This window comes from Scaptodrosophila lebanonensis, unplaced genomic scaffold (genome assembly GCF_003285725.1).
Source record: "Scaptodrosophila lebanonensis strain 11010-0011.00,11010-0021.00 unplaced genomic scaffold, SlebRS2 tig00000061-arrow-pilon, whole genome shotgun sequence".
NCBI classification, from domain to species: Eukaryota; Metazoa; Arthropoda; class Insecta; order Diptera; family Drosophilidae; genus Scaptodrosophila; species Scaptodrosophila lebanonensis.
The window spans coordinates 7,328,039-7,354,244 of record NW_022060554.1 but is presented as its reverse complement, the minus strand read 5'-3'; the positions used below and the strand labels follow the sequence as shown (position 1 = coordinate 7,354,244).

At 37.4% G+C, this 26,206-nt stretch overlaps 4 protein-coding genes and 1 non-coding gene across 6 annotated transcripts; 4 read left to right on the top strand and 1 right to left on the bottom strand.

The window, feature by feature from the left end:
* Window positions 1–141: 141 nt before the first annotated feature.
* Window positions 142–2,060, top strand: LOC115624527 (damage-control phosphatase ARMT1). 2 transcript variants are annotated; one of them, XM_030519247.1, is made up of 5 exons: window positions 142–555; window positions 623–664; window positions 718–834; window positions 889–1,627; window positions 1,682–2,060. In XM_030519247.1, the coding sequence occupies exons 1-5, from the start codon at window positions 285–287 to the stop codon at window positions 1,989–1,991; spliced, it is 1,479 nt and encodes a 492-aa protein (XP_030375107.1). In that variant the 5' UTR covers window positions 142–284; the 3' UTR covers window positions 1,992–2,060. The 2 variants fall into 2 exon arrangements, with proteins under 2 accessions (XP_030375107.1, XP_030375108.1); XM_030519248.1 differs by having other exon boundaries at window positions 143–555; window positions 623–669; window positions 738–834.
* Window positions 2,061–2,158: 98 nt separating this feature from the next.
* On the top strand, window positions 2,159–4,034 carry LOC115624528 (damage-control phosphatase ARMT1). Its single transcript, XM_030519249.1, has 5 exons — window positions 2,159–2,413; window positions 2,491–2,596; window positions 2,654–2,750; window positions 2,810–3,679; window positions 3,739–4,034. Exons 1-5 carry the CDS (start codon window positions 2,319–2,321, stop codon window positions 3,888–3,890), a joined length of 1,320 nt encoding a protein of 439 aa, XP_030375109.1. The 5' UTR covers window positions 2,159–2,318; the 3' UTR covers window positions 3,891–4,034.
* Window positions 4,035–4,589: 555 nt separating this feature from the next.
* On the top strand, window positions 4,590–7,923 carry LOC115624559 (damage-control phosphatase ARMT1). The gene is made up of 3 exons (XM_030519287.1): window positions 4,590–4,890; window positions 4,952–5,906; window positions 7,709–7,923. The coding sequence occupies exons 1-3, from the start codon at window positions 4,606–4,608 to the stop codon at window positions 7,867–7,869; spliced, it is 1,401 nt and encodes a 466-aa protein (XP_030375147.1). The 5' UTR covers window positions 4,590–4,605; the 3' UTR covers window positions 7,870–7,923.
* On the top strand, window positions 7,123–7,246 carry Trnal-caa. Its single transcript has 2 exons — window positions 7,123–7,160; window positions 7,202–7,246. It is a non-coding gene; the product is annotated as a tRNA-Leu (tRNA).
* Window positions 7,924–7,925: 2 nt separating the features above from the next.
* Window positions 7,926–23,276, bottom strand: LOC115624560 (ERI1 exoribonuclease 2). Its single transcript, XM_030519289.1, has 3 exons — window positions 22,526–23,276; window positions 9,101–9,369; window positions 7,926–9,030 (listed from the first exon to the last, which is right to left on the bottom strand). Exons 1-3 carry the CDS (start codon window positions 22,546–22,548, stop codon window positions 8,453–8,455), a joined length of 870 nt encoding a protein of 289 aa, XP_030375149.1. The 5' UTR covers window positions 22,549–23,276; the 3' UTR covers window positions 7,926–8,452.
* Window positions 23,277–26,206: the final 2,930 nt, after the last annotated feature.

Sequence of the window (26,206 nt, the reverse complement as noted above, 5' to 3'; positions counted from 1 at the left end):
AAAAAGCACAGAAAAAAGACAAGCGTTATGATTTCAGTGTTGAAAGCATGCGTTGTGTTTTTGACGGTGTGGCAGCCCTCTCAGCATCAGCTGTGATAAGCCGTAATTGCCCATCTTCTCTCACACAATCCGTATACAAACACCAAACGGATAAGGAACTTAGGCAGGCGTAGCCAACAAAATTCTAAAGTTTCATCGATAAAAAGTCTTCTTAAAAATGTTATTCTAATTACGCAAATTCACTGTGAAGAGAAAACGGCAGTGCTGAGCTTTGCTTAAATCCCATGGAGCTTGAGTCGACGACGTCGGAACGCACGGTGGGCAATGTTGCAGCTGCATCTGCGGCTGCAGTCTCTGCCCCTGGGGCTGCAAGCAAGGGCGAGTCGGCTGGAACCCAGAAGCTAAACAAAGTGTTTAAATCCGATTTCGACGCCAAGTATAACATTGTCGATATCAACACGCCATTGAATGCTTATATGTCTGGCCAGTATAAGCGCAGCTATGCCTACTATAACTTGCGGAATGTTCTGCCGGTTGTGCTCACGAATGTTATAGGTGAGCTCAGAGGACAAAAACTAAGTCCATGAAAAATGCAATTAACATGTTATTACCAATATGACAGACACGTTGACGAAGGACAAGAATGAGTTAGTCGCACGATATGGTGAGGTTTGTACGGGTGTTGTATAGGATGATTTTGCATAATTTAATTCATAGCACCGTCGAATTTCGAACAGAGCGCACGCGAAGAGTTGAAGATAATCATAGGGTTGATTTCGCGCCTCAAATACGAATTGCAAACGGATAAGCCTTTCCAGCAGTATAATGGCGAAGGTAGGTGCTTAGTTTCACGCTCTTGCTGTTGTCTTACGTCTTTTTACTTTGCAGAGGCGGATCGTGAAATCTGGAACCATTTTATAACACATCTTCCCGACGATGAGCGCTCGTTCTATAGGGCTTGCTGGCTGTACTCAGAGTGCTACACGTATCGCAAGCTTTACTCTTTTGTAGAGAATAGTATTTTCATCAAGGAGTTTGATTACTTTGCCAAGGTTAAGGAACATGCACTCACCAGCTGCATAGAAGATATTCTCTCTCTGTCCAATACCACGCGTCGCACTGAAAAGTCAAAGGAGGTGTTTGAAGAGCTAATGAAAATTAACTTGTGGAGCAATCGATGCGATGTCTTGGCTTCCGCAGCCTACCAGAATGAGCGGATATTCAACAGCACGGTTCTGGATGATGTCAGCGCCATTGACAGTTTTATACTCATCAATAATGTGTCCGAGATTTGGAAGTTGTTGGATAGCAAACCGCATAAAAAACAGCAGGTTGTCGACATCGTACTAGACAATGCCGGCTACGAACTGTTCACTGATTTCATATTGGCCGAGTACATGATTGAAAAGGGCTTAGCAACCAAAGTGCGTTTCCATGTGAAGGCGCATCCGTGGTTTGTCCTGGATACCACAGAGGCCGATTTCAAATGGACGTTGCAATATTTGAGTGAACACTCTGACTACATCATTAGTTTAATTGGCAAAAAGTATTTGCAGTTTTTGGACGAAGGCAAATTCGAATTGGCGCCCGTTTCATGTTTTTGGACCTCTCCACATCCTTTTTTTGCGTAAGTTTCTTCTAAATAGCAAAATTTTAACTCAACTAATTATTATTATTGTAGAATGCGGGACATTGCCCCAGAGCTATATCAAAAACTCCAGGAGTCGAGGCTCATAATTTTCAAAGGGGATTTAAATGGTCGCAAAATTCTCAGCGATGTTTGTTGGGACACAACACAGGATATTAAGACATGCTTACGCGGCTTTTTGCCCACGAACTTCTGTCTCATACGGACTATCAAGGCAGAAGTATTGTGCGGGCTTCCAAAGGGCCTTAATGAAAGTCTGACCCAGAGGGATCCGCAGTGGATGCTTACAGGAAACTACGGAATCATACATTTTGTCGATGGCACACGCGAATTTGGCTATTAAAAAAAGAAACTCTAAATCAATAATCAAGTAAAATTTATGAAAATATATCAGTTACATATGTATCTTTAATTTAAAAAGTGTTGCTAACGTATTTTAACAGGCAAAGCAGCTTTAAACATTCACCAACACTGCACTCAGTCAGCTGCTGCTTTAAAGTTACTTAGCTGCTCGCTAGTCAAATTTATTACTGGTCGGTCCGTTAAAGTTATCAATTTTTGCACAAACTTAACTCAACAGCCATCTACGAGCTTGCACAAACAAGGAAAAAAAAAAATTAAAATATTACAACTAGTCTGAAAATAGGCGCGCAGTGAAGCCAAAGACACTATGACATTGCCAGTTGATGCTGATTTTGATGTTAAATATGGAATTATTGATAGCGATACGCCTCCGCACACTGAACTGGCAGCCCTATATAGGAAGTAAGTGGGGGAGCAGACTAAATATAGCATATATTATACACTGATGTAATACGAGTACGATCTCTCTATCGTTGCAGGAGCTTTGCTTACTACACATTTCGTGTGCGGTTGCCATCAACTTTATCAGGAATTATTGCCTCTTTAGTAAAGGACAAAGATGAATTAATAGCAAGATATGGGGTGGTGAGTAGTTGATAGTTGCAGTCATTTGCATTGCATAATGCATTTTTCATCCAACAGGACGCAGGCGCGGACATTGAAAGAACTGCAGCGGCAATCACACAATTGCGTACAGACATTCTCAACAATGGCGCTTTGCTGCTCTTTGAGGGTAACGGTAAGTGTAAGCAGTTCTGTTCCTAAAAAATATTTAAATGCTTAATACTTATTTTCTAGAGCCGGACACTGCCCAGTGGAATGAATTCTTGGAGAAACTACCTCCACAGAAGCGAAGCTATTATCACGCTTGCTGGCTCTATGCCGAATGTTATATGTATAGAAAAATCTCTTCCATTTTCAAGGCAACAGCCACACTGTCAAGCTACGATTACTTCAGCAGGCAAAAGCAAACGGCCGCCCAGCTGAGTACCGAGGCCATGATGGCTGTGACGCGAGCTACACGTCAAACCATTCGGAATTCGGAAACTTTTCAACAACTTCTCAAATTGAATCTTTGGGGCAACCGCTGTGATTTGTCAATAACTAGCGGGAAGCAGGTTAAGCCCACAGGTGATGCCTTTGATTTGGTGTCAGAACTGGATGCCAATTTACTCGTGGACGCCAGCGCATCTATATGGAAGTGCATTGAAAACGCCGACTCCGACAGCTCTATAGTGGATATTGTGTGTGACAATGCGGGCTATGAGCTTTATACTGATTTGATTTTAGCTGAATATATTATTGACAAAGGCCTAGCCAGCAAAGTTCGGTTCAATGTTAAGGCCATACCTTGGTTTATATCGGATGTTATGGAATATGATTATCATTGGACTCTGGAATTTCTGGCGAAGCATGAAAGCGAATTACTTCGGGATTTGGGAGAGAAGCTACAGAAATTCACAGCAGAGGGAAAATTTGAAGTTGAACCAATAGAATACTTCTGGACCAGCCCGTACGAGTTCTATCGCATGGAGCAGGTGCAACCAGCTCTCTATGAACGCTTAGCACAAGCAAAACTAGTTATATTCAAGGGTGACCTCAACTATCGCAAGTTGCTGGGCGATTTCTCCTGGAATAATACTGAACCATTCGAGACATGTCTGAGGGGTAAGTTGGGATAAGGATAAATATATTTTTAAATTGTATTTCATTCTATTTGTTTGCAGGATTTAAGCCATCCAATCTGTGCACATTGCGGACCATTAAAGCTGATTTAATTTGCGATCTGCCGCCGGGGAAGTCCGAGGAATTATTTGCAAAGGACAAGGAGTGGATGCTTACTGGCGAATATGGCCTTATACAGTTTGCAAGAAAGTGAGAAAAAGGGAGATGCTATAGTGTGCCTGATTTTTAGTCAAACTATCAAATTTTTAAATGCAATATAGATATTGTTGAAGTATTTCCACTGTTAAATGAATTCACGCTAAAATAAATAATTGTGCGTATTTATACAAAAATTCAATCGCTTGCTTTTTAACTACCCTTTTTTGTGGTCTCTAGCAATATTAAATTACTATTTATTTTTATAGACATAGAAATAAATGTTAGTAGCAAATATCGTTGACTTGTTGAATATAAGTGCTATACTGCACTTTAATTTTAGGTATATGCCCAATAGAGCACTTAATACTAATCATAGACCTAAGCTTAAAAACTATCGATATCAAACAACTTTCTCTCTTGTTTTGAAAGCAAAGAAATTGATATTATTTTATTAGTGAGCCTGTTTGGGGTCAGCACAAACCAATCGTGAACATTCGTTTTTGGAATGTTTGATTTAAGCGGGCAAGTTTCTGGGACAATACATAATATTATGTACTTAAAACATTATTCGTTACATTAAAAATATAAAAGTAGGTATTACATTTCAAGATATTTTTTTTAATTATTTAGTAGTTGATGGTGCTTTTTGTGATAGCTAACAAGTTGATAGTTCCAGCCACCCCCCTATTCTACCTACTTTATTGCCTATTGCCTATTTTTCACAGGCTAACCAGTTCGAAATTTGTGTCGAAATTCTAAATTTATTCACAATGTTTGCACATGCGGAAGATTTCTCTATAAGAAGCGGCGACTTCACTGACAGTTCGTCGGCCAGCACCATGTACAGTATTAGCCCTGAGCTAGCACTGGAATCAGCCTTTTGCGAAAATAATAATATCATAGACGAAGAAACGCCATGGAATGAGGAGCTTAGTGCGCATTACAAACGTAGCTCTGCCTACTATACCATGCGAGAGAACGCGCCTAGTCTTCTGAGAGATTTAGTTCAGTGGTTGAAACAAAACGAGAAGCCCCTAATGAAGAGATACGGCGATGTAAGTAATATAACTTACTCTTATGTAATCACGTTACTATATGCAAATATAACGGTATCAGTATGCACGGTATGACTTGCGTCGTATTTTGTGGTCTTTAGATATTCTACGAGACGATTTGACTAATAACAAGCCCTTTAAATTATTCCACGGCAAAGAGCCTGATACAGAGAACTGGAACAAATTCCTGAGCAGCTTGCCGGATGACCGCAATCAGTGGTTCACATCTGTGTGGTTGCACGCCCAGTGCTATCTGTACCGTCGCATCTCGACCATTTTTAAGCGCACGGAAACATTGTGCCATTTCGATTACTTCAGTCATAGCAAGATGACGGCCACCCGGCAGCTGGTCTACGTGATGCTGGGGATTCTGAAGGCAACCAGAAATATGGACTTTAGTCACAATGACTTTGAGGTGCTATTGAAGCTTTCTGTGTGGGGAAATCGCTGTGATCTGAGCATTCAACATAACCCACCTGAAGATAACATTATGACAAGAATAAGTGGGTTTGATTCCGATTTGTTATTGGATCAGTCCGATGATATTCTGCGTGTGCTGAAAGAGGCCCGGTCACCGGTCTTTGTCGATATCGTGTGCGATAATGCCGGCTATGAACTCTTCACAGACCTGATATTGGGGGAGTATCTGTTCGAGGCGGGTCTGGCCCGGCAGGTGCGCTATCATGTCAAGGCGATTCCTTCATTCGTCTCGGATGCAACCGTCAACGACTTTCGCTGGACATTACGATACCTCCGCACTCATGCAATTTCGGAATTAGCCGCTTTTGGTAATAAAATCCATGGATTTATGAAGGACAAGTTTTTCGTACTTAGCGATCTGAGTCACTTCTGGACGAGCCCACATTCCTGTTCTTCCATGCGTAAAGTACTGCCATGTTTATATGTCAGGCTCAGTCAATCTGCTTTGGTTATATTTAAAGGCGATGAGCACTTCCGCCGCCTTTTGGGTGATATAAATCCGCATCCAGCCGAGTCATTTGTTAAGTGTTTGAAAGGTTTGTACTTACACACAAGCAAATTAATTTATTATTTCAATTATTGACGATTAGTAAATTTTGCTTAATTTGAGAAAATTTATGACAACGATATTTACAAGTAAAGTCGACAGAGTCCGATTCTTATTCTTTTTGTATCCGGTGCGCGATCTACCACAATCCTCAACTAAAATGAACTTTGAGAATAAGCTGTTTATATAGTATATTGCACTTATATTACACTTTAGACTATGGCGAGACGATATAAAATTGTAAAAATATGTTTCATGACTCCAGCTCTACTTCGGAGATTTTTCTTCATATAGAAGAATATGTGTAGATCCACTCGTCTGGTAATTAAGAATTGGTGGGTTCCCCCTCGAATTTTTCGTTATTATTCCAAGATATGTATAATCGACTGCACAAGAATCTTCTACATTTTTGCAGATATTTAAAAGTACATTACTACAACTTTCATTTAGTTCAATAACTTCTTTGTTTCTGTAGCTATATCAACCAAATTGTACACTTACAACAAAAACTTTATTCTTCCATGACTCGCTACCTATACACCCTACTGAGACTAAGAGCTTTGATCTTTCACTTGAAAGCCTTTTCATACATCAACATTTGATTTATATATTTGAATATTCATCACTTAAAAGAATACAAGTAAGTATATTGTTCCTGTTGTGTATGCTTCTAACACCTTTCCTAACGGGTAGGTAATAATACATAGGGGAACATACAGCTTGATCAGCATGACGAGACGAGTCTAAATCATGATTTTTTCTGTCAATTATTTAATATATCTGAAAGGTACAGGTTTGTCTAAAGTGAGAAAGGAAGGAGGCGTGGAATACCTCACGAGGAATATATATTCATGATCAACATGACAAAATGAGTAGATCTAGCCTTGTCTGCCTGTCCGTTATTTATTTATTATATTATTTATTATAATTTTGTTTAGTTCAATTCGAGCCATTTTAAATCCTAAATCTGATCTGATACAGCAAAGCAGTCATATTTTTTACATTGGACAATTATTTGGAGGGTATATCAACTTCACATTCCGGAACTAACGTGCGTAATTGTTGATTACTGATTACAAATCCGTATTTCTAGTAGATACGTATATACACTACATTTGCTGTGAAATAATGAGTCGCTGCTAAAAATAGTTTTTACTTACGTGTATTCATATATTAACACGTTCTCCAATATCTGACAACAACATGTCAGGATGGCCGAGCGGTCTAAGGCGCCAGACTCAAGATTCTACAGTCTTGCCTTTCACAGAAGGGTTCGAATGAGCGTTCTGGTCCTCTCTGAGGGCGTGGGTTCGAATCCCACTTCTGACAACTTTGTTTTTTATTTAATTTTTATACTCTGTACATGAAATGTAAAAGAATATATTAGGTTTGCGAAAAGTTAAAAATATAACAGGCAGAAAGCGTGGCAGACCCCACAAGAATATATATGTATGTGTATTCTTGACAGCATAAGACGAGTCAATCTAGCCCTGTCTGTTCGTCCGTATGAACACCTGCATCTCAAAGACTATAATACCTATAGAAACAAAATTTCGTACCCAGGTGCCTTATAAGTGTACGCAGTACGAGTTTGTTTTATTTTTTCCGCAACGCCGTTCGTATAATCATCTAGATCTCGGCGAATATTTAGTTAAAGATGCCTTAGATGAATATCCCTAATTTTTTTAAAATTTGTTTAATTGCACTACAGCGTATTTCAAAGTCGGGATAGCCGACTTTAGCTTCTCCACTTATATAATATAAGAATAAGAATTTTACATTTTCTTTCAGGATTTTTGCCCACTAGTATTTGCTCACTGCGTGTCATCAAATCGAACATATTTTGTGGAATGCAGGATTACACAATGAGTTTTATAAGGGAAGAGGACTCTAGGTGGATGTTGACTGGAGAAAAGGCAGTAATACAATTGGCAGAGAAGATCTCACCGTAGTTGGGCACGCATTGAAAAAAGGGACACAAAATAATATTGTGGTAAAAATTCATATCGCTATTGTCGTTTTATTAGTTAGGCATTTAAGGCTAAAACCCAAATGGTAGGCCATGTAAGTCGTTTACATATGTATGTAAGTATTGCGTTGAATGTATATAGTACGAGATAGACTACAATTATGAAGTATAAAGTATATGAATTGTAGAAAAATATGCTCTAATGTATTTTACGAGTATGAATTAAGTATAATGAAAGCATTGTTGCTGCACAGGTGCGAATATAGTTTGTTAAAATGAAGGGCCAATCTAGAATTCGCAGCCTGCTCAAATATTTTTAATGGCATTTACAAAATTTTGTTTACAAAATTTCAAGTCTTATCAATTGCAGTTATCAAAAACAAAACATAAAATTATAAAAGAATTTTTGTAGAACGTTGTCAGGGCATTAATTGATGCATAATGAATATATAATTATAGCTATATTACATTGATTTTGTATGCCGGCCAAACATATTAATGAGTAAATCAGTATTGGAATCCTGAAAGTCACTAAGTGCATTTTTCTTTGGATTCTGTTGGGCTGCTCACAACCCACAGTTGGTATTCAGCTGTTGATATGGCGTCAGATCCTTGGTTATGGAGAAAAGTGCGCCATCGCGTACCATTTTGCACATGAGTGCGCCCAGGTTCTTGGCGTCATCAATGCCTGAGTGTGCACGTCCCTCGAATGTGAGTCCGACATGCGTGAGGGCATCGCTAAAATTGCACGGCCTGTATTTATACCACTGCCTATATATGGCGCGTACATCGATCCACTGATTGAAATAGTACGCCTTGCGTATGTGCTTGCGACTGCACTCCTTGGAAAGGCAGATGCCGAAATCCCAATCGGTCCATGTGACAAATGCGCAGTTCCCCAGTATGTTGTCTTTCCGCATTTTGGGCAGCGTCAGATTTCGTGCACGCAACTCTTTGCGCAGCCATTCGTGGAACATCGTAAGTGCTGTCTGGAGAGGCACACCATTGTCCACGGTCTTCTGTTGTATGCCCGTCAGTTCGATGCAGTAGCTGCTCAGACGTGGGGACTCTATGGGCATCACGTACTTATGAAATTGGGCCTCAATCTTGCCCGTCTTCAGATTGACCAGCACGGCGGGAAATTCTGCGTGGCAAATAAAATTATACCTTAATAAAAGATTTATGTTCTTGTTAGCTTTGTGTATTAGTGTTACCAATAATTTCGGCTTCACGCCACTGGGGCGGTGCCTGTTTCTCCCAGCAGGTGGCCTCAAAGTCTACGGCGATCACATAACTGTACGGTTGCATAGCTAGCTGCTTAGATTTGCGAGATTTTTTTGTCTTTCCCGTTGGCACTGTAATAGCTGGTGATGTGTGCGTTACCAAGTCGTTATCTTCTTCGTCCTGTGCGTCAGCGTTGTGCGGCTGCTCGGCATTTGCTTGTGCACCATCCACATAAATTGTATCAATAAGGCCAAGTTGTCTGCAACAATTTAACAAGTTGTGAGAAAATGTGAGCAACACGTGCATTTTGTTTTGTTTGTCTTATGCTATATATAATCTCTACTTATGGGTGAACTTAAAATAATTTTCAAATGTGTGCCAGCTGGCACTGGGTTCACAAGTCTAAAGTTTTCGCGATGCCAATTCAAAAGCAATATCTAATTGCAGTCTTTTTCAAGAAATAGGCCTAACCTTTACTGTCTCCCATAGCATACAATCATGGGCTTTTGGTGCCACAATAGGCCGTTAGTTTCGGCTAAAGCCTGTGCCAACACACTCGCCCGTTCCGTTTCACCCAAGTTGGTGAATGTGACAAAGGCCTGTCCCTTCATACGACCCTGCTGCATAACTTTGATATCCAAATTATCGGCTGCAGTATAGCGTGCATAGAGCATTCTCAGCTGTGCTTCGTCCACATTCTTATCAAGATTTTTGATGTACAGCTTATTGCTTGGAGTTCCTTCATTGTAGTTCTTGTAAACGGGCAAAGCTTGCAATTCAGTTAGAGATAAACGTCGACTAGGAATAGTCGCAGGCGTCACGTCAACTAATGCTGGCTTCGTCAGCTTTTCAGGTATTTTCAGTTCAATCTTTTGTGCAGTAAGTACAATTGGAGTGGTACACTCAGACTCTGGTCTCCCGACTGCCGGGCGTGTTAAATTTGCAGCCTGTTGCAGCATTTGGCGTGCACGCTTACGACATTGTTCGCTGTTGATATTGGGAACTTTGCGCTTCTCACACTTTGGACGCTGAGCTTCATCCGCTGAGGTTTCTAGTTCGCTCTCGCTCTCACTTTCCTGCTCCGTCTGCGTGGCCACGCTCTGTTTACCAGAATGCAAAAGTAGTTGCGCCGGTCGCTTACCGAAAGGCGGCTCCAGGTTCATGCGATTCATAAGATGCAGCACCTGCGTGTAGAAACGCGTATTATTCTTTAACGCGGAGCCTATGGCGGCCTGGATTTCGGGTGTGATGGGCGGATAGGCATAGCGCAGATATGGCGGCGGTGGCTGCATAAAGTTGCATTGATGGTTACTGGCATATAACTTTTCCACGTACTTGCTGTTGTTTTGGTGCAGAGTCGACATAATTATTGGGGGTGTCGCTTGGGTGGACTTGTTGGCACGATTTGCAGCCTTCTTGGTGCAATCTGCATTGGGACGTGGTCCGAAGGTGCTCACTCGCAAAGGCCTGTCCAGAAGCTTGCTGACGTCCTGGAGCTCAGTAAGCGCCGTTTCAGCATCGTTCATGCTATCGTATTCGAGCAGCACGCGCCGGCGTCCAAATGGGTGCACAACGCGTGGCTTTGCCAGTTTCAGTTCTTGCAGCAGCTGCTCGAACTCGTGGATATCGCAGGGCATGCTCTTTACTAGGAGTTTATTTGTTGGTAATACAGTTTGTTCAGACATCGTAAAAAACAAAATAGTGTCAATATCTGCCCGCAAACAAAACGCACGAGACCAATGCTATTAGAGATGAGCAGTAATTGCGTGACTGCGACTTTATCACAATAATTGAAATGTGCATACAACCACTAACCATACAACATATGTATGGTTAGTGATACAACATTATTTATGGTAAAACAAATCGTAAAATGTAAGGTACTTGTATAAAATTGAAGTACTACGTATACATTTGGATCGCAATTTCAAAATCACTTATGAAAAGAATCATGATGAGGATAATTCGAACAAAGTGGCCAGTTAGTAGCGTTGCCACTGGGCACGCAGAATGAGAGCTACAGCGCGTTATTCAAACGACAAATACATATATTTAAAATAATCAAAACAATGAAAAATAAACTCACATTGCGTGGAAAAATGTTTTTTTTTTTTTTTAACAATAAATTTCAAGTGCAGTTAGCAACTGATATTAATCATGTATGTAGCCATTGTTTGCTTGTTTACAAGAAACAAAGAAGGAAACTTTAGCAACCATAAACTGAAAGCCTTGAACTGTTGCAACTTCTACCGGTTTTTCGAGCGGCCGATGGCCAAGGTAATAAAATAACAATGCAAAAACAAAAATAAAAGAAAAACGAAAAAACAAATGCTATCAGTTGAAGCGGCCTACGTGCTCAGTATATAGTATACAAGAAATAATATAAAACTAAGCATTTTTTAAGGTAAATTCTGGTACTTTTCTACTATCTGTTGACGCACAATCAACTTCAAATATTGTAAAGCTTACATATGCAGCAATGTAGTCACAAGTTAATACCGTCTATATAAATAGCACACGATACACAAAAGTCAATGCACTGTTAGTCGCGCGTTGCGATTTAATCAAAAGAATTATGAAAATAACGCCTGACATGATCCGATTGCCTACATGTACATACATACGTATTTATTTATGTACATACATATAGGTACATATGTACCATCATGTGTAGGGCTTTATAAAAAGATCAACAACCACATATACACACAGCAGCGATACTGAAAAGCAGATTGCATAAAATTTGCAATGATTAAATGGACAACAATAACAACGACAATGCAGACAGCGGCGACACACTCTCACTTTTAATGCTTTGATGTCGGCGGGTATGGTCTGGTTATTATGACCACTGCAAATGCGGAAGCGCAAAATGTGGAAAAGGAAAAAAGCTGGATGAATGAACTCGGTTCTTCGTCTCGCGAGCGAATCAAAAACAAATTGAATTTTAAATATTGCCCACCAGCTCTCGTTTTATGCGAAATTTAACTGGCATTAATGGGTTAGTTCTATTTTTAAACAAGTATGTACAACGTTTAATTCGGAGCGATGCACCGAAGCTTATATACCCTTGCAAATGTACTTATTGTAGTGCTTATAGAAATAAGCAGACTCTGTACCACATTTAAGAGGTTGTTGAATGTTTGCAATTGAAATTAAGATGTTAGTTTGGCTATAGTTGGGGTGGTTTTCCAACCTGACCACTGCAGTTCCATTTCTAGGCCACACGCCCTTGTCTTATTTAAATTAAGGACTCACCAATTGTGTTAGCTTTATAAAAACTTGGGTACTTTTAAATGAAGCTATATAACATGTAAAATGTTTACTCATTCAACTTTGGCAATTAAGAACATTCTTATACACATATACATTTTTCTGTCCCACAAAAACGACTCATGTAGTTTCCATGCAAAATTATGAATATAATTTATAATCGCCTCTAAAAATCATTGCATGTACCTGAGTTGACGTGAATACATTTTTCACAAATGATCGCATTCACTGTATTTGGAGCGTGTCTCTGTAATAATGAGAACTAATTTAGGGGTGTTAGTCATAGAGACGGTAGCTCGTATTTCGAATACCAATTTATTTTGTAAATGTTGCACTTAACTTAAAATATGTGCGGGCCTAATTAGTTAGAAGCTTATACAAACAGATTGCAAAAATGTGGGTGAAAGCATAATACATACGAGTATATCATCAAAACGATTGTATTTGCACATGTATTTCATTTGACTTTTATTTTAACCTTATACAATATTTTAACCTGTTTCTGATGCATCCACATTCCCCGCTATTAGTGATTTTTCCCTAGCTCCCGTGATTCTTAATGTAATTTATAGTGCTTATGTGTTATGCAATCTTTCATCTTAGAAAGTTAACTCCAATGGAAGTTATAGCCATAAATGTAATATCAGTTGTTGCTATAGCTGCTTCGACTCAATTCCGTACTGCACACATAGCCGGATATAGGCACACAGTATGTACAGTTCGTGTTTTACATAATCTATTTTGTAATGTAGATATGAATTTCAAGTTAATTCACATTGCTTAAAAATGTAATTATAAAAAAATGTTGATCATTTTTAAACCTGTACCTAAATGTAGTGGGATTATAAAATACCGTGCCTCCCTACAGAGGGACATGGCTATATCCATATCGAGTATAGGTCAGTTTGAAAGGAAGTTATAGCCATAAATGTAATCTCTGCCCGCAGCTGTTGTTGTTGTTGCTGCTTTGGCTTAACTCTATACTGGGCACATGCTCAAACATAGACAAGCATATATGTATCTACTACAGAGTATTTCGAAGTGCGGTCACTCGTCTTTGGGTTTCCACTTAAAAGCAAGAGAGAATGTTACTGTCCTGTCAATTAGATTATTTGCCTTATAGTATACTATATACCCTCTTCACCTCTTCGGTACAGGGTATGAAAAGACACATTCTTGATTTTTAATATGTGCATATAGCTTAGTTGTTATTGCAGAACTATTCAATCAAAAGTCTGATTTGATAATTAAAGACTTCACATAATTTAGGTAAGCAAACAAGCTACATTTTACATGCAGAAAGCGGCTTCTCAAATTATTTGATAGTTTCATAATTAATATTTGCATATTTAAGAATTTTAGCTAATTGTGTTTCGCTAATTTCAATTCAACAGGCAAGGTTCTTGTGACAGGGGCTCTGTAAATTGAAGAAATTATAGTAATAGATGCAGAAACTTGCGACCAGCATTTACACATTGGAATTTTTATGTGTCATTGTCATTGATAGACTGCAAAAACAGAAACAGTTTCAGTCTGAAGCGAAAAAGAAGGAAAAATTGCGCATACGCCACGTGCACTGCATTTAAATGCGACGCGTGCACGAAATTGCCAGCCAAATGTCTGCCTTCTCGCTCGAACTATGCTGCTCTGACTCTTTCTGTCCCACTGCTTCAATTTTGATTGCATTTTTATTTATTTGCCATTGTGGTTGTTGTTGTTGCTACTACTACTGTTGTTGTTGTTCTTGTTGCTGCTGCGGTGCTCTTTTACCCTTCATTCAGTACCAGTACTCGGCCGACCATATTTTGCTCGTGTATGTACATTATTTTGCTTCTTTGTTTGGCGGTGTGTGTGTGTGTGTGTGTGTGTGTGTGTGAGTATGTGTGTGTGTATGTGTGTGTGCATTGGGTGTTGGTGTTGTTTAGTTATGCGGTGTGCTCTTGACTTTGGATAAGTTTGGTGAAAACTGCTTTCAGCCGGATTTTCCACAACCAGCCAGCTACAGCAATCGATTCGAACATGTTTCGTTTCTTCCAATAATAAATTTGCACTTGTCTTTGTGCAGAAAATTCAAATATACAGACTCTTAGACTATTGTTGTTATTCATGTTGTTGTTGTTGTTTTCCGATCTATCAAATGTACATAAATTTATTTATTAGGAATGTGTGTTGAATTTATTTTCATTTATTTGACTGGCACGCAGCTCTATTTTATAAAGATTTGTGGTTTATATTTACATGTAGCCTGTACCCAAAGGGTAAAAGGGTATGATAGCTTTAGTGCGTACGTATGTAACATACAGAAGAGGGAGTGGCAAACTTCACAAAGTATATACATATGTAGTACATATATTCTTGATCAGTGTGAGAAGACAAGTCTGTATAACCATGTCCGTCTGTTTGTCCGCTTGATTGTATATATACAAGGATTTTCCAAAGTATTGGAGGTTGAATGACTTTACTTGGAATCCAGATTCTCCAAAGACCGAGAATGAACGTGCTTGACTATACACTTTTTGTGGCAAGGTTATTATCCACAGTACCACCCCCTATTAGATAGATGATTTGTAATACATATATAAAACAAATGAATATTAACTGATTACAAATTACATTTATTTAATAGTTTGATGTATGCTATATTTTGCAAGTTTTCTTCTGTTGAGCCTCCAGTCGCAATAGATTCTATAATGACAAAGTCAAATTTATAAGCCGTTATTAAATTGTAGGATTTTTAATTGTATATAATAGATGTTTTATTCTTACCTTTTTATTTGTTGCATTATTTTAAAAACACAATTAAAGTTTTCCCCTGCACAAGTAACACACGCGTTAAAGGCAATATTTTACGGCAAAGTAAGCGTCATGTCAGAAGGCAAAATAATTTAAATTATTTCATTTTACAGGGTATACAAGAGCTAGCTTTCTATTCTGGTTTATAATAATAAATACTGTGTATCAAAGGGGTAAACGTGTATATGTACTGGTATCATACATAGTATATTATTATTATAACGATAATAGTCAATGTAGCCGGCTTTGTTTGTCATTCCCTCTGAATGACTGCCGTGGGTGCAGGGCTTTGGAGAATATATTAAGTTTGGTCATCCTACCTTGTATATGTACTTCCGTGGATCTGTCTTTAGCACGAATAACAGATCTTTATCATGCTGGTAAAGAATATACATAAAGATATATGTATGCCTCGCATCCTTTCGGCTGTTACACAAACTGATCTCTTTGTGTACCAAGTATAAAATGGTATAAGTGTTTGGTACAAAGAAAGATTCTTGTATTCTAGTAAGAGGTTGTTTTGAACCAATCGGTCGTATGGCAACTGTATACGCCGTTTTCCAAAGGTGTTAATACGGCCAGACACATTTTGTACTGACTATACATATATGTAATACATTTTCAAACAAATATCTTGTAAAACATTGTTTTATGAAAAGATGAATGGTGTTAAACCCAGTAGAATTGTAGATAACATATTAACCTATGATCCTTTTTCTCAACACCTGCCAGGGAAATGCTCTTTATTACATAGGTGCCATAGAAGTGATATGATTTAAATGGATATTTTGTATGAGAAACTTTTTTGCTTATTAAGATATTGAACCTAAATTGAATACTTGGAATGTTGTTATTCCTGTTGGCGTTGTCGGTCGCAAATGGTAAACATAGATGACAAAAAATAAATTAATTACAAAATGAAAAATGATCACGAAAGAATAAAGGCAGATAACTTCAAAGCTCGTCCCGGCCTTTTCTTATATTTTTATTTCTTACACTTATTAGGTGAAATGGCTAATATTTAACAAACTTGAGCAGCAGTAAAGGGTGAATATTTATTTGAATTAGCTTTCAATAATTACTAAAACATAAAATGTATTAAAAGCAGGTGAGCTGCTTTACAAACAGGTTTTTTGCTGTCTAGATTTACAATATGTTGTCACATTGGTTGCGCAATTTCTGGTTATGAGACACAACGTATTAGTTGGCGTAGAGGTGAGGGAAAAGTTTGAATTATTATTATGATTGTGGGAAAAAATAGGCAACAATATCTGATATAAAATAGTAGTGTTGCAGTTCAAATTTATTAATAGATCAGTGGAAATTTGTTGGCTTTTGGACCTAAATAATGGAACTAGGAAATCTTTAGAAAGCTATAGAAAACCAAGTATTCAATGGCCTTTATATCAATAAGCTACTGTACAGTTCTCTAGTAAGCCCTGTGAATTCTATATAAAACGAATCAGAGCTCGAATAAGCCTCAACTGAGATTCGATTACTCAAGCCGACTTCAAGATAACCGAAGGACAGTGCTGGATGTTCTGTTTCTCCACAAATTTCCCTTTTAGGTCGTTTTAATTTACCAGTTATTGAGAGACCAAAAACTTTTCCCTAACTTCATGGTAGACCCCAACTAATTATTGTACAATATTTTTACTAAGTATTTTATGATTAAATATGTCGACATTTTCACCTATTCTTAATAGACATTTGTCTATTGAGCTTATACTATTAGCTATCAGGATCATAGGGTGCCAGACTGGCAATTAAGTTCTCTGCCACTAGTTCGGAGACTTTCGGTTCTTGTTATACGCTGTATAAAGGTTATAATAGGTTTGTGCAAAGTATGTAACAGGCAGAAGAAAGTATCTTGATCAGCATGACGAAATCGATCTAGACATGTCCGTCCGTCTGAATGAACGCCTGGATTTCGGAAACGGCTAACCTTCAGTTACTAATTATGTGTCCATATGTTATGCACATGTTTCATCATAATCGGTCAATTTTGACGAAAGTTAGAGCCATAAATGTAATCTCTGCCCACAGCTGTTGTTGTTGTTGTTGCTGCTGCTTTGACTTAATTCTGTATTACACACATACACGCACATAAGCAGGTATAGATAGGATTCAGATGCATTCCATTATTGTTTTCTATAGTAAATTAATTAGCTATTCATTAACAGAAAGTTTTTTTTCTCTACTAACTTTTTTATTATTTTTTGTTCGCATCTTTTAACGACGTGCCGGAAGCCAAACAAATTCGCTCATGTGTCGGAGTCGTTGCTAGATATTAAACTAAGGTGATTAGATTTATCCTTAAACGGTTCTGCAAAGTATGTAAAGGGCACATGGAAGAATCTCCGACATGTTAAAATATATTTTCTTAATTATAGAAATAAAGGATAAATTTCACTCTTATATTATAATGGGAATAATTATCTGTAATCAAACTTCTCAGTTTTAGTGCGTTAATGAGATTGCCAAAGAATATAATCACAGATTACAGAGCATTCTCTTTCTTATTAAGCTATTTAAACAACAAGCTACCTTCCTTCAATTTAAACTTTCGGGTTTGTCTTTTGTATTACAGTGTGAATATTTTTGGCATGATTTCTTTTCAACAATAGGATATTTATTGGTTTCCATAAAATGTATACGATATGCTCAATTGAGCGTTTTTGATTTCTGTATTTCACTTACAATTGCATAGCTATTGCCTCCCACGATTCCATTATACTACCGATTGATGACTAAACCGTTTCTGTGTACTATATGTACTCGTATATTGTCGTGCGTTTAAATATGTAGATATATAAACAAATCAGGTTTCTTTATACGAGTATAAGTGTAAAATCGCGTCAAACACAATCTTATCACGCTCTATCGCTTAACTGATCTACCACAAGGCTCGGAGCATGAAACACAATGCAATCCATCCATCAATTCATCGATTTTTTAGAAATCATTCATTAAACAAATTGCGACTCAGCGTAACACAGTCAGAACTGAACTGAGTCAGTGACGGCAATTAAGCGCAGAGCGACATCATAACTCGATTGTTAAACGCACAGAAATAGCAACTGAGCAGCTTTTGTTCCTTTTCTGGCATCTAGCCATTGTTATTGTTAGCTGAATGAGAAGTACGTATCAACAAGAACAACAACAACAACAACATATTAGGAGCACCACGCGTTTCAATTAATAAAATAGTCATAATTAAATTAAACAGAGCGAGAAGCCTTGCCATCGCAAACTACGTAATCACATGCCTGCTATATAAATATGAACACCATCTATACTCGTACCCGCAAATAGCTGGCCGCTAAATATTCATACAAAGGTGCTTTGCAACTTATCATAAAGATTATATGCTTTATCAAGTCATTTTTATATTTTTAATTTTTGAAGGCGGTGTTTTCTTTAGCTAAAGCTAATTTCGGTTTACAGTATTACTGCATGTTGATACTACTTGTATGTGAGGATAAACTAATCAGTATAGGAAAGCGCCTGAAAACCTTAAAATTTTTCATTAAGTGTATAAGGAAAGCTGCATTTATGCAGAAAGACCGGTGGAGATAAACTAAAACTCTTAGGAATTATTTTATTGTTTGCTCGATATTTGGTATTGTACTTATGAGAAACTACAAGGGGATTTATTAAAGGGCACATAATTTTGGTGCAGGCGAAAAAAACTTCTTAGGTCGATCTTTAAAATTTAAACAACTTCTAAATAAATGTGTTCAAAATAATAAAAAAAAAATTCAAATTCTGCTTAACAAGTTTGCCGAGGTTCAGTTCAAAATTTTTTAATATGATTGATTACACATATACGCGGAAATTGACATCTTAATTTATCTCGGCATGCTGAGGTGTAGACCCCTACGGGTAGCCGTATAATGTCTCAAATTTTGCTATAAAATAACATACTCTTAAGGTTCTCAACGAACAAAGACGATTGCTAGTCAACTTAAGGGTATGTGAAAGTGAATCTTTGTTTTGATTTGATTTTATTTCCTTTTAGGAAATTCGGTTTGAGGGCATAATTTTATATGCATTTTAAATAGGCAACGGAAAATATTAAAACACTTTCCATACACAGATTATTATTAAACCAGATCCGGCTGAAACCGACATGTTATTTACCTGTCACATTAGGGAATTTTAAGCCTGGGAGACTGTCTTTTGTTTTAGTTTGTTGTCAAAATATAATTAATATAAGATCTCGAGTCCGTTAAAATATGACAAATTCTTATATATGCATATGAATTGAATTGCTTTAATTTGTAAAGTTGCCAAATAAAATGTTGGTTTTTAAATATGTCCAGAAAATTAAAGCTGATAATTGGGAACACTTCAGAGTGACCTTAAACAAATTTCTAGTTAGTGATTTGATGGGTAATAGGAGCATAAGACGTATACTAGTATGCACGAGTATGTGCCCAGCACGTGTATGTGCTTGTGCCATAAATTTAAATGGCGGTTTAGCAAAGGCCAAAATAACAAGAGGCCATGTAACACAATGGGGCCATATAGAGACACAGATATAGATGTAGATACAGATTCTGATACTGACACATGGAGACAATAACTGCTACTGCTGCACTTTTGCAGCTTCAACTGCTATTTGTCCGTCCAACCGACTGACAGCTCGCCCTGAATCTGTCACATACTGTTTAGAGATGGTTGCGGAGAGACAGACAGAGACTGTAGTGAAGGGCTTACCCTCCCAGCTAGACAGCTCAATTTAAATTACTTTCAATTGCAAGAGTTGCTCCTCTGGAGTTCTCAGACATATGTACGTAAATATATATTTATATATTTACAAGTTCCGGCCGGGCTAAAGAACATCAACATTAATTAAACAATCACTTAATGGCTTACTGTGATAAGATACATAATACCTATGTATGTACATATATTTAGAGTTGAATATAGTACTTGTAAATTATTTTCAGAGTAGTAAAAAGTGGGAAGCGTCTCTCTTTCTTCTATCGCCGAACCTTTTTCGGATGCTTTCTATATAATACTGAAGGGGCGAAAAATATCAAAAGCATGAAAACATGGTATTTTGAGGTAAAAATGTAAATCAATATGAAAGTAAAATAATACATACATATTAAAAGTATTTCATTGAAATGTTGAACGGCTTCCAGAAAGATTAAAAAAAATAAAAATGCATCATTTGTGTTATTTATACAAAAAAGATATACATAGTTGTGCAATGGACATTGACTTTGAAAATACTGAACATCACTATGACAGCTATTTGATATAGCAGTGCGATTTGGAACCAATTAAAATATGTTGTAACAATATATAATACCATAGTTAGTTTTCTTGAGATTGTTTAAACAACACAGATATAGCGGTCGTATTTGATTTTTGGATTTTATGTAGACGACTCTTCTCTTCCTACTCTAGTATACAAACCATTAATAGTTTGTCTTAAGCTTAAACATACTCGTATGTAACTATATATGTATTTGATTTATTCATGTACATATTAAGTGTACAAATTACGCAGGTGAGTTCTTAGATACATTGATTTACGATTTTACTTTCGATATTAATTATTAAGACCCATTCAAAGTAACACGTCGTAAGCATGATAAATCAGAGAATTATTTGTATTTTTTTATGTTTCGCGCACACGCGCTTTGGTTGTTTACTCAATATGTAAACAAATAAACATACAGCCAGACAGAATGATGTCGAGCAAGCCCGACTGTGGGATACTCTGTACCCAAACAATCTCCCGCCTCTTTGTTAAATGCACACATAGTAGAAGCAAAAAGAAGCGAACTTGCTGCAGTTTTTGGGCGTAAAAGTGAAGTAAAATTGCTTCTCTAACATTTCTCAGAATTTATATACTATTTGTATGAAATTCGAAACTAAACTAGAAGTATGTATGTAATCTTATGTAGCTCTAAGACTTGTCGGCAATATAAACGTGTGGGTGGGGGCTGATAAATAAAAAAAAAAAATTAAAATAGTTTAGCGGCTGGGAAAGCCTGCATACATAGTTCGATTAATGTGGCCTCAGTCGTTTTTGAAATCCAGACGTTTATTCTAAACGGACGGACGGTTTGTCTCGTTATTAGAGCCTGTACTCAAAGGGTTTTTATTTAATTTAATTAATTTAATTTTTTTTTATAATTTTCCTTTTTTGTGGAGATTGCAGGGTATTTACTGTCGGGCTTGCTCGCCTGTAGCGTTCTCTCTTGTTCTGAATAAATATGTACACATTTTATGGGGCCGGAGATGTTTCCTTCTGCCTCTTACAAACTTTGCACAAACCTATTATATACTCTTCACGCTTCGTGTACAGGGTATAAAAACGACATTGGCTAAATTAACAATCAAATAAAATTCATGTCGCTCTTCATATGTAGATACGTTTGAAAAGATAGATTTAAATATTTTCATACATGTGTATGTATGTACGAGTATGACGGACTTTTGTTTTCTCACCGCATTGTGTTGCAAACATTGAAACTCGATAGGTAGTGAGTGAGAGCCATAACTAAGGCACAATAACAATGGAATTGATATGGGAATTGTATAAGTTGCGGTGATAAAATAAAGTTTTAAAAACAACTGCTCAGTTGACTGATGAGCTAAATGACTACGATTATAAACATCGCACATATGCACCCATACAGATGTACTTTATATGTAGTATGTACATCTGTACATACATACTTACATATACATATGCCTATTTTATAGCGATTATTAATAGTGGCACCAGTAAGTAGAAAGAGCAGGCCGACCGGCCGAAGTCTCTTGGTCCCCGTACTTCATGGTCACTGCAGGCAAAGTGCATTGACACAAGCAGCAGCAACAACAGAAACAACATCTTGATAAACGCGTATTTGAGTTAAAGTTTTCATTTCGGTATTTGCATGCTACGAGATTTGTTTAGCTGTTAGGCAGACGGATTGTGTTGGTAGAATCTGCGACGCAACACAATTAATTATAGCAATAGGAAACCATAATAACAACAACAATATTAACAAATGGCGCTAAATGCTAAAATAAACAGTAATCCAGGGGGCGTAGTTGAGGGAATACATACATATGCATACATGCGTCCATATGTACATATATAATACATACATACTTGTATGACGCTTTTAACGGCACTTATGAGTGTCAACACACAATAACAACAAAAACCAACAGCAACAACACGAGAAGCCGGTTTACATTTTATGTAAAGAGAGTGAGAGGAACACCCAAAGCTACAGCATAAGCATAATGGCCAAGGGATTAGAAGCCTAACCATTCGAATGTTGTAGTTGGAGTAATTATTTACTAATGGAGTATGTAAGTAGTAATTAGCTTACCTTGCCAGTCTTATTAGAGCCATTTTGGTTCCCTTAATGATTTCGTTGAATCTTTGCAAAAGTTATATAAAAAGTTAAAGCTAAGAAAATTCGTTTGCTTATTTGTTACTGTTTATTGGCAGTGCACAAATAACGGCTCAGGCAGGACACATAGACGGAGATGTGGAGAGTGGTTTGCGAAGGTGGCGAAGTGGTGGCGGCGGCGGCGGCAACTACAGGGCTGCTTGCAAATTTTCTTTTGTTGTCTGCGGCTGCACAAACACACACATATGTACATATGTATGTGTATATGTAGTTAACCAATACACCGACACGGAGTAAAAAAAACAACAGCAAATTGCGCGCGCACACAATTTTTTCTTTTTGTATTTGCCGTTTAATTTATTTGTTTACATTTTTAAACGTGCACTGAATTTTTTTCTTAATTTCTTTGTAAAACTTTATGCGACGCACTTTGTTTGGCATAGAACGCAAAATTTGAATAAGTTTGTGCGCAGAAGAAGGCAGAGCGGTGACGGCGACCGGCGAAATTGCAGTGGTTGTTAATAGTTGTTGTTGGACCTTTGGCTGCAACTACACATGCTCTGCTCTCTCTGTTTAGCTGTGTGCCGTGTTTTTGTTAAATATGTATCTCTGCACAAACGTTTTCAGCTGCTACAATATCGTGGGACAACTTTAAAAACAAGAAGTAGTTGTTATTGCACTTTGGTTCGTTGCTAGCACGCGCATTCAACTAAAATCGACCGACCAATTCAAGCGCGTTCTCAGGAATGTCGCTCAGCTGTTTTCTTAATTTCCAAAGGTACGCAGCATGGTAGAACAAATACGGTATGCCATTATAGGCTGCATCTTTTGCACTCTCACCGCGCAAGTACGTCACAATATGATTCGCGAGAGCACCGCGCGAGTAGTGAGCACTCAATATTAACCAGCTCTGTCACTATGGCGCTATCGATATATGAATTGTGTTTACTATCGACGCTTTTCTTACTATCGAAAATAGACTATTTTTACTTGCAACACGGCTTTCTTGTATTCATGGAACCAAATTCGCAGAGGGAGCTTTCTTTCTTAAAGAATAGAATGTTGACACGCGTATTTACCTTAACAAAAATTACTCAATATCGAAAGTTAAATGACTTTAAGGTAAATTCAAATGCATTTAATCTCCTACTACCTAATAAATGGTAACTTTCGACATATGCACACAATTTAAATAATATAAAAACTAAGCTATCGATATTATATTTTATACATCGAATGGGGCCACTATTGATAGTTTTGCACAGTACGTATGCAAGTGGCAGCACTGACCATTGGGCGCGATATTTGAAATCAAAACGTATACCCTTATATGCGGCGTTCTAATATTTTGTGCTAATGAAATAGGGGGATTAAAGATACAATGCATGAGGGTATGCCATGTATTGTGACGTCAGACAAAGCGAACCCCAACTACCAGACCTTCGCAATGGTAATTCCGTGTTTGTTTTACCATTTCTGCTCTTATACTTGTTCTTACGTCGTGACTTTATCGCAAGAAGGTTGGTACAAGTAACTAAAGTTTGTGCTGCCATCTAGCGTGTCGAATTAATAACAAAAGTATATACTGTGTAGGTGGCGTGTTAATTAAATTGATAGCATGACATTTTGATTCTAACTGATTATTGGAATAATTAATTAATAATTTCGACTGTAAGTGCGAGTATAAATATACACACCTGGATAAAGTAATAGAAGTAAACCGGAAAATTTGTAAAATATGGTGATAAAATTATGTGGCGATGTTGTACAATCTTAAAACCAATTTTAACACTAGAAAGACCGGGTTTCTTACTATACCTTCAAAGACCGTAGCGGTCAATTTGACGGTATAAGGGATTTATTTTTTTAATTTATATAAAAAAACGGTACCAATTTATTTTTTGTTCAAAATAACTAACTTTATTAGTTATTATTTATTTGACATTGCCGTCTCTCATTGTTTGTTAGTACTTATTTCAGAACTATTGTAATGCTTAGATTTTTTTCGCTTACTCTACACATACACGTAGATCGCCTCCAAGTTGAAGGATAATTTATTCCTGTTACCTTTCGGAACAGAATCGACAAAATCAAGTATATTGTAAAAACCCGAATGGGCCATCTTCCAGTTCCAGCTCTTTTTCCATTACCTATGCTCATGTTGGAGTGCAGAGTACTCAAAATAATAACATTTTTCCTGATTTTAATAGATAGACGATCTCTGTTTTCATTATAAACGTTTTATATCTAGTAGAACGAGTAGATATACAAATCGGCGGTACTGCTCGTCTTGCGTACCGCATTTTTCTAACAATACTTGTCTTTTCGACCATTAGGTTTTTAGCCAAATTTAGAGACGTGAAAAAGTTGTTAATGGTAACATCCTATATGTCCTAGCTCAACGTCCACCTCGCGCTGTTCGCCCACCACTAATGGATCTACCAGAACCCCGCGTCCTTTACATTATTGTTATTTGTAGCAGGGAAATCTACTTCGGAGTCTTCAGATGATGAAGTGACCTGTTCCCGTTGAAATTCTGCATCACGGGTTTCAAATAGATTGTCTGATAAATCATCACAAATTTCATCACTTGACAAATCTTGTTGTACGTCCCGCGACAGTTCTTGTTCTATTTCAGAAGTAGTGAGACGGAATTTTTGTAGCAAATCACGATTTTTCACAACAACACCTAACTTAGAACTCTAAATAAATAAAAACAGGAGCCCCCGCATTAGTTTGTACACAACTTTGTTTAGTACTTGTCACTGCTCTCATATGCGGTTAATTTGACGGTGTGTGGTCTTAGTAGGTATTTGTAATGGAATCTTATTTACTACAGATAATTTAATAGTTTTTTGTATAGATTTAGATTTATAGATTATAGATTTATAGATTATCAAATTAGGAAAAGTCATAAAATATGAAAAGAACCAAAAACATTGTTCGTAAAATATTTAAGAATGAAATCGCCGAACCGTCAAATTGACCGCCGTGGTCTTTCTAGTGTTAAAGTGTGGTAGTTCTATTTTGAAATGAAATGGGGAAATCCCCGAAATTAGAGTTCATCTTGATAAATATTGCGGCTTGTTTATTTGTTCAATGTTCAAATTGAGTTGGACAATAGAAGAATTGTGTTTTGGTACTAATTTAAAAAAATCGAGTAAATATTGAAAGTTTATAAATTTATAGTAACATTTAGTTGCAGAAGGAAAGCTTTTATGGAAAATAAACTATATGAATGTTTAATTATAATATTACAATACTATAAGATGGGTCATGGAGTACATTGCAGTGCAGAGAGGAGAAAAAACTAGTTCGTCAGCTTAGAAATGATGGAAACACCTACAAATTTATTGTCAGATCAATGGGACGGTCTGAAAATTTCGTAGCTAATGCTCTCAAACCAGACAAATCCATCGGAACACGTGGAGCACAAAAAAAAAAACCTCACCAACGACCTACATTCGCATCGCTACGTTAGCTAAACGCAACCCGTTTATGTCTTCCAGAACAGTTTCAAGCGAAATTGCAAGTGTTGTGTCTTCACGATCTGTTAGGCGACGATTAGAAAGCGCAAATCAACCCGGCAGGATCGCTCGTAAAGTTCCTCTGCTTAGCCACAGGGAGTGCAGAAATGCCGTAACGTTCTCTGGAATG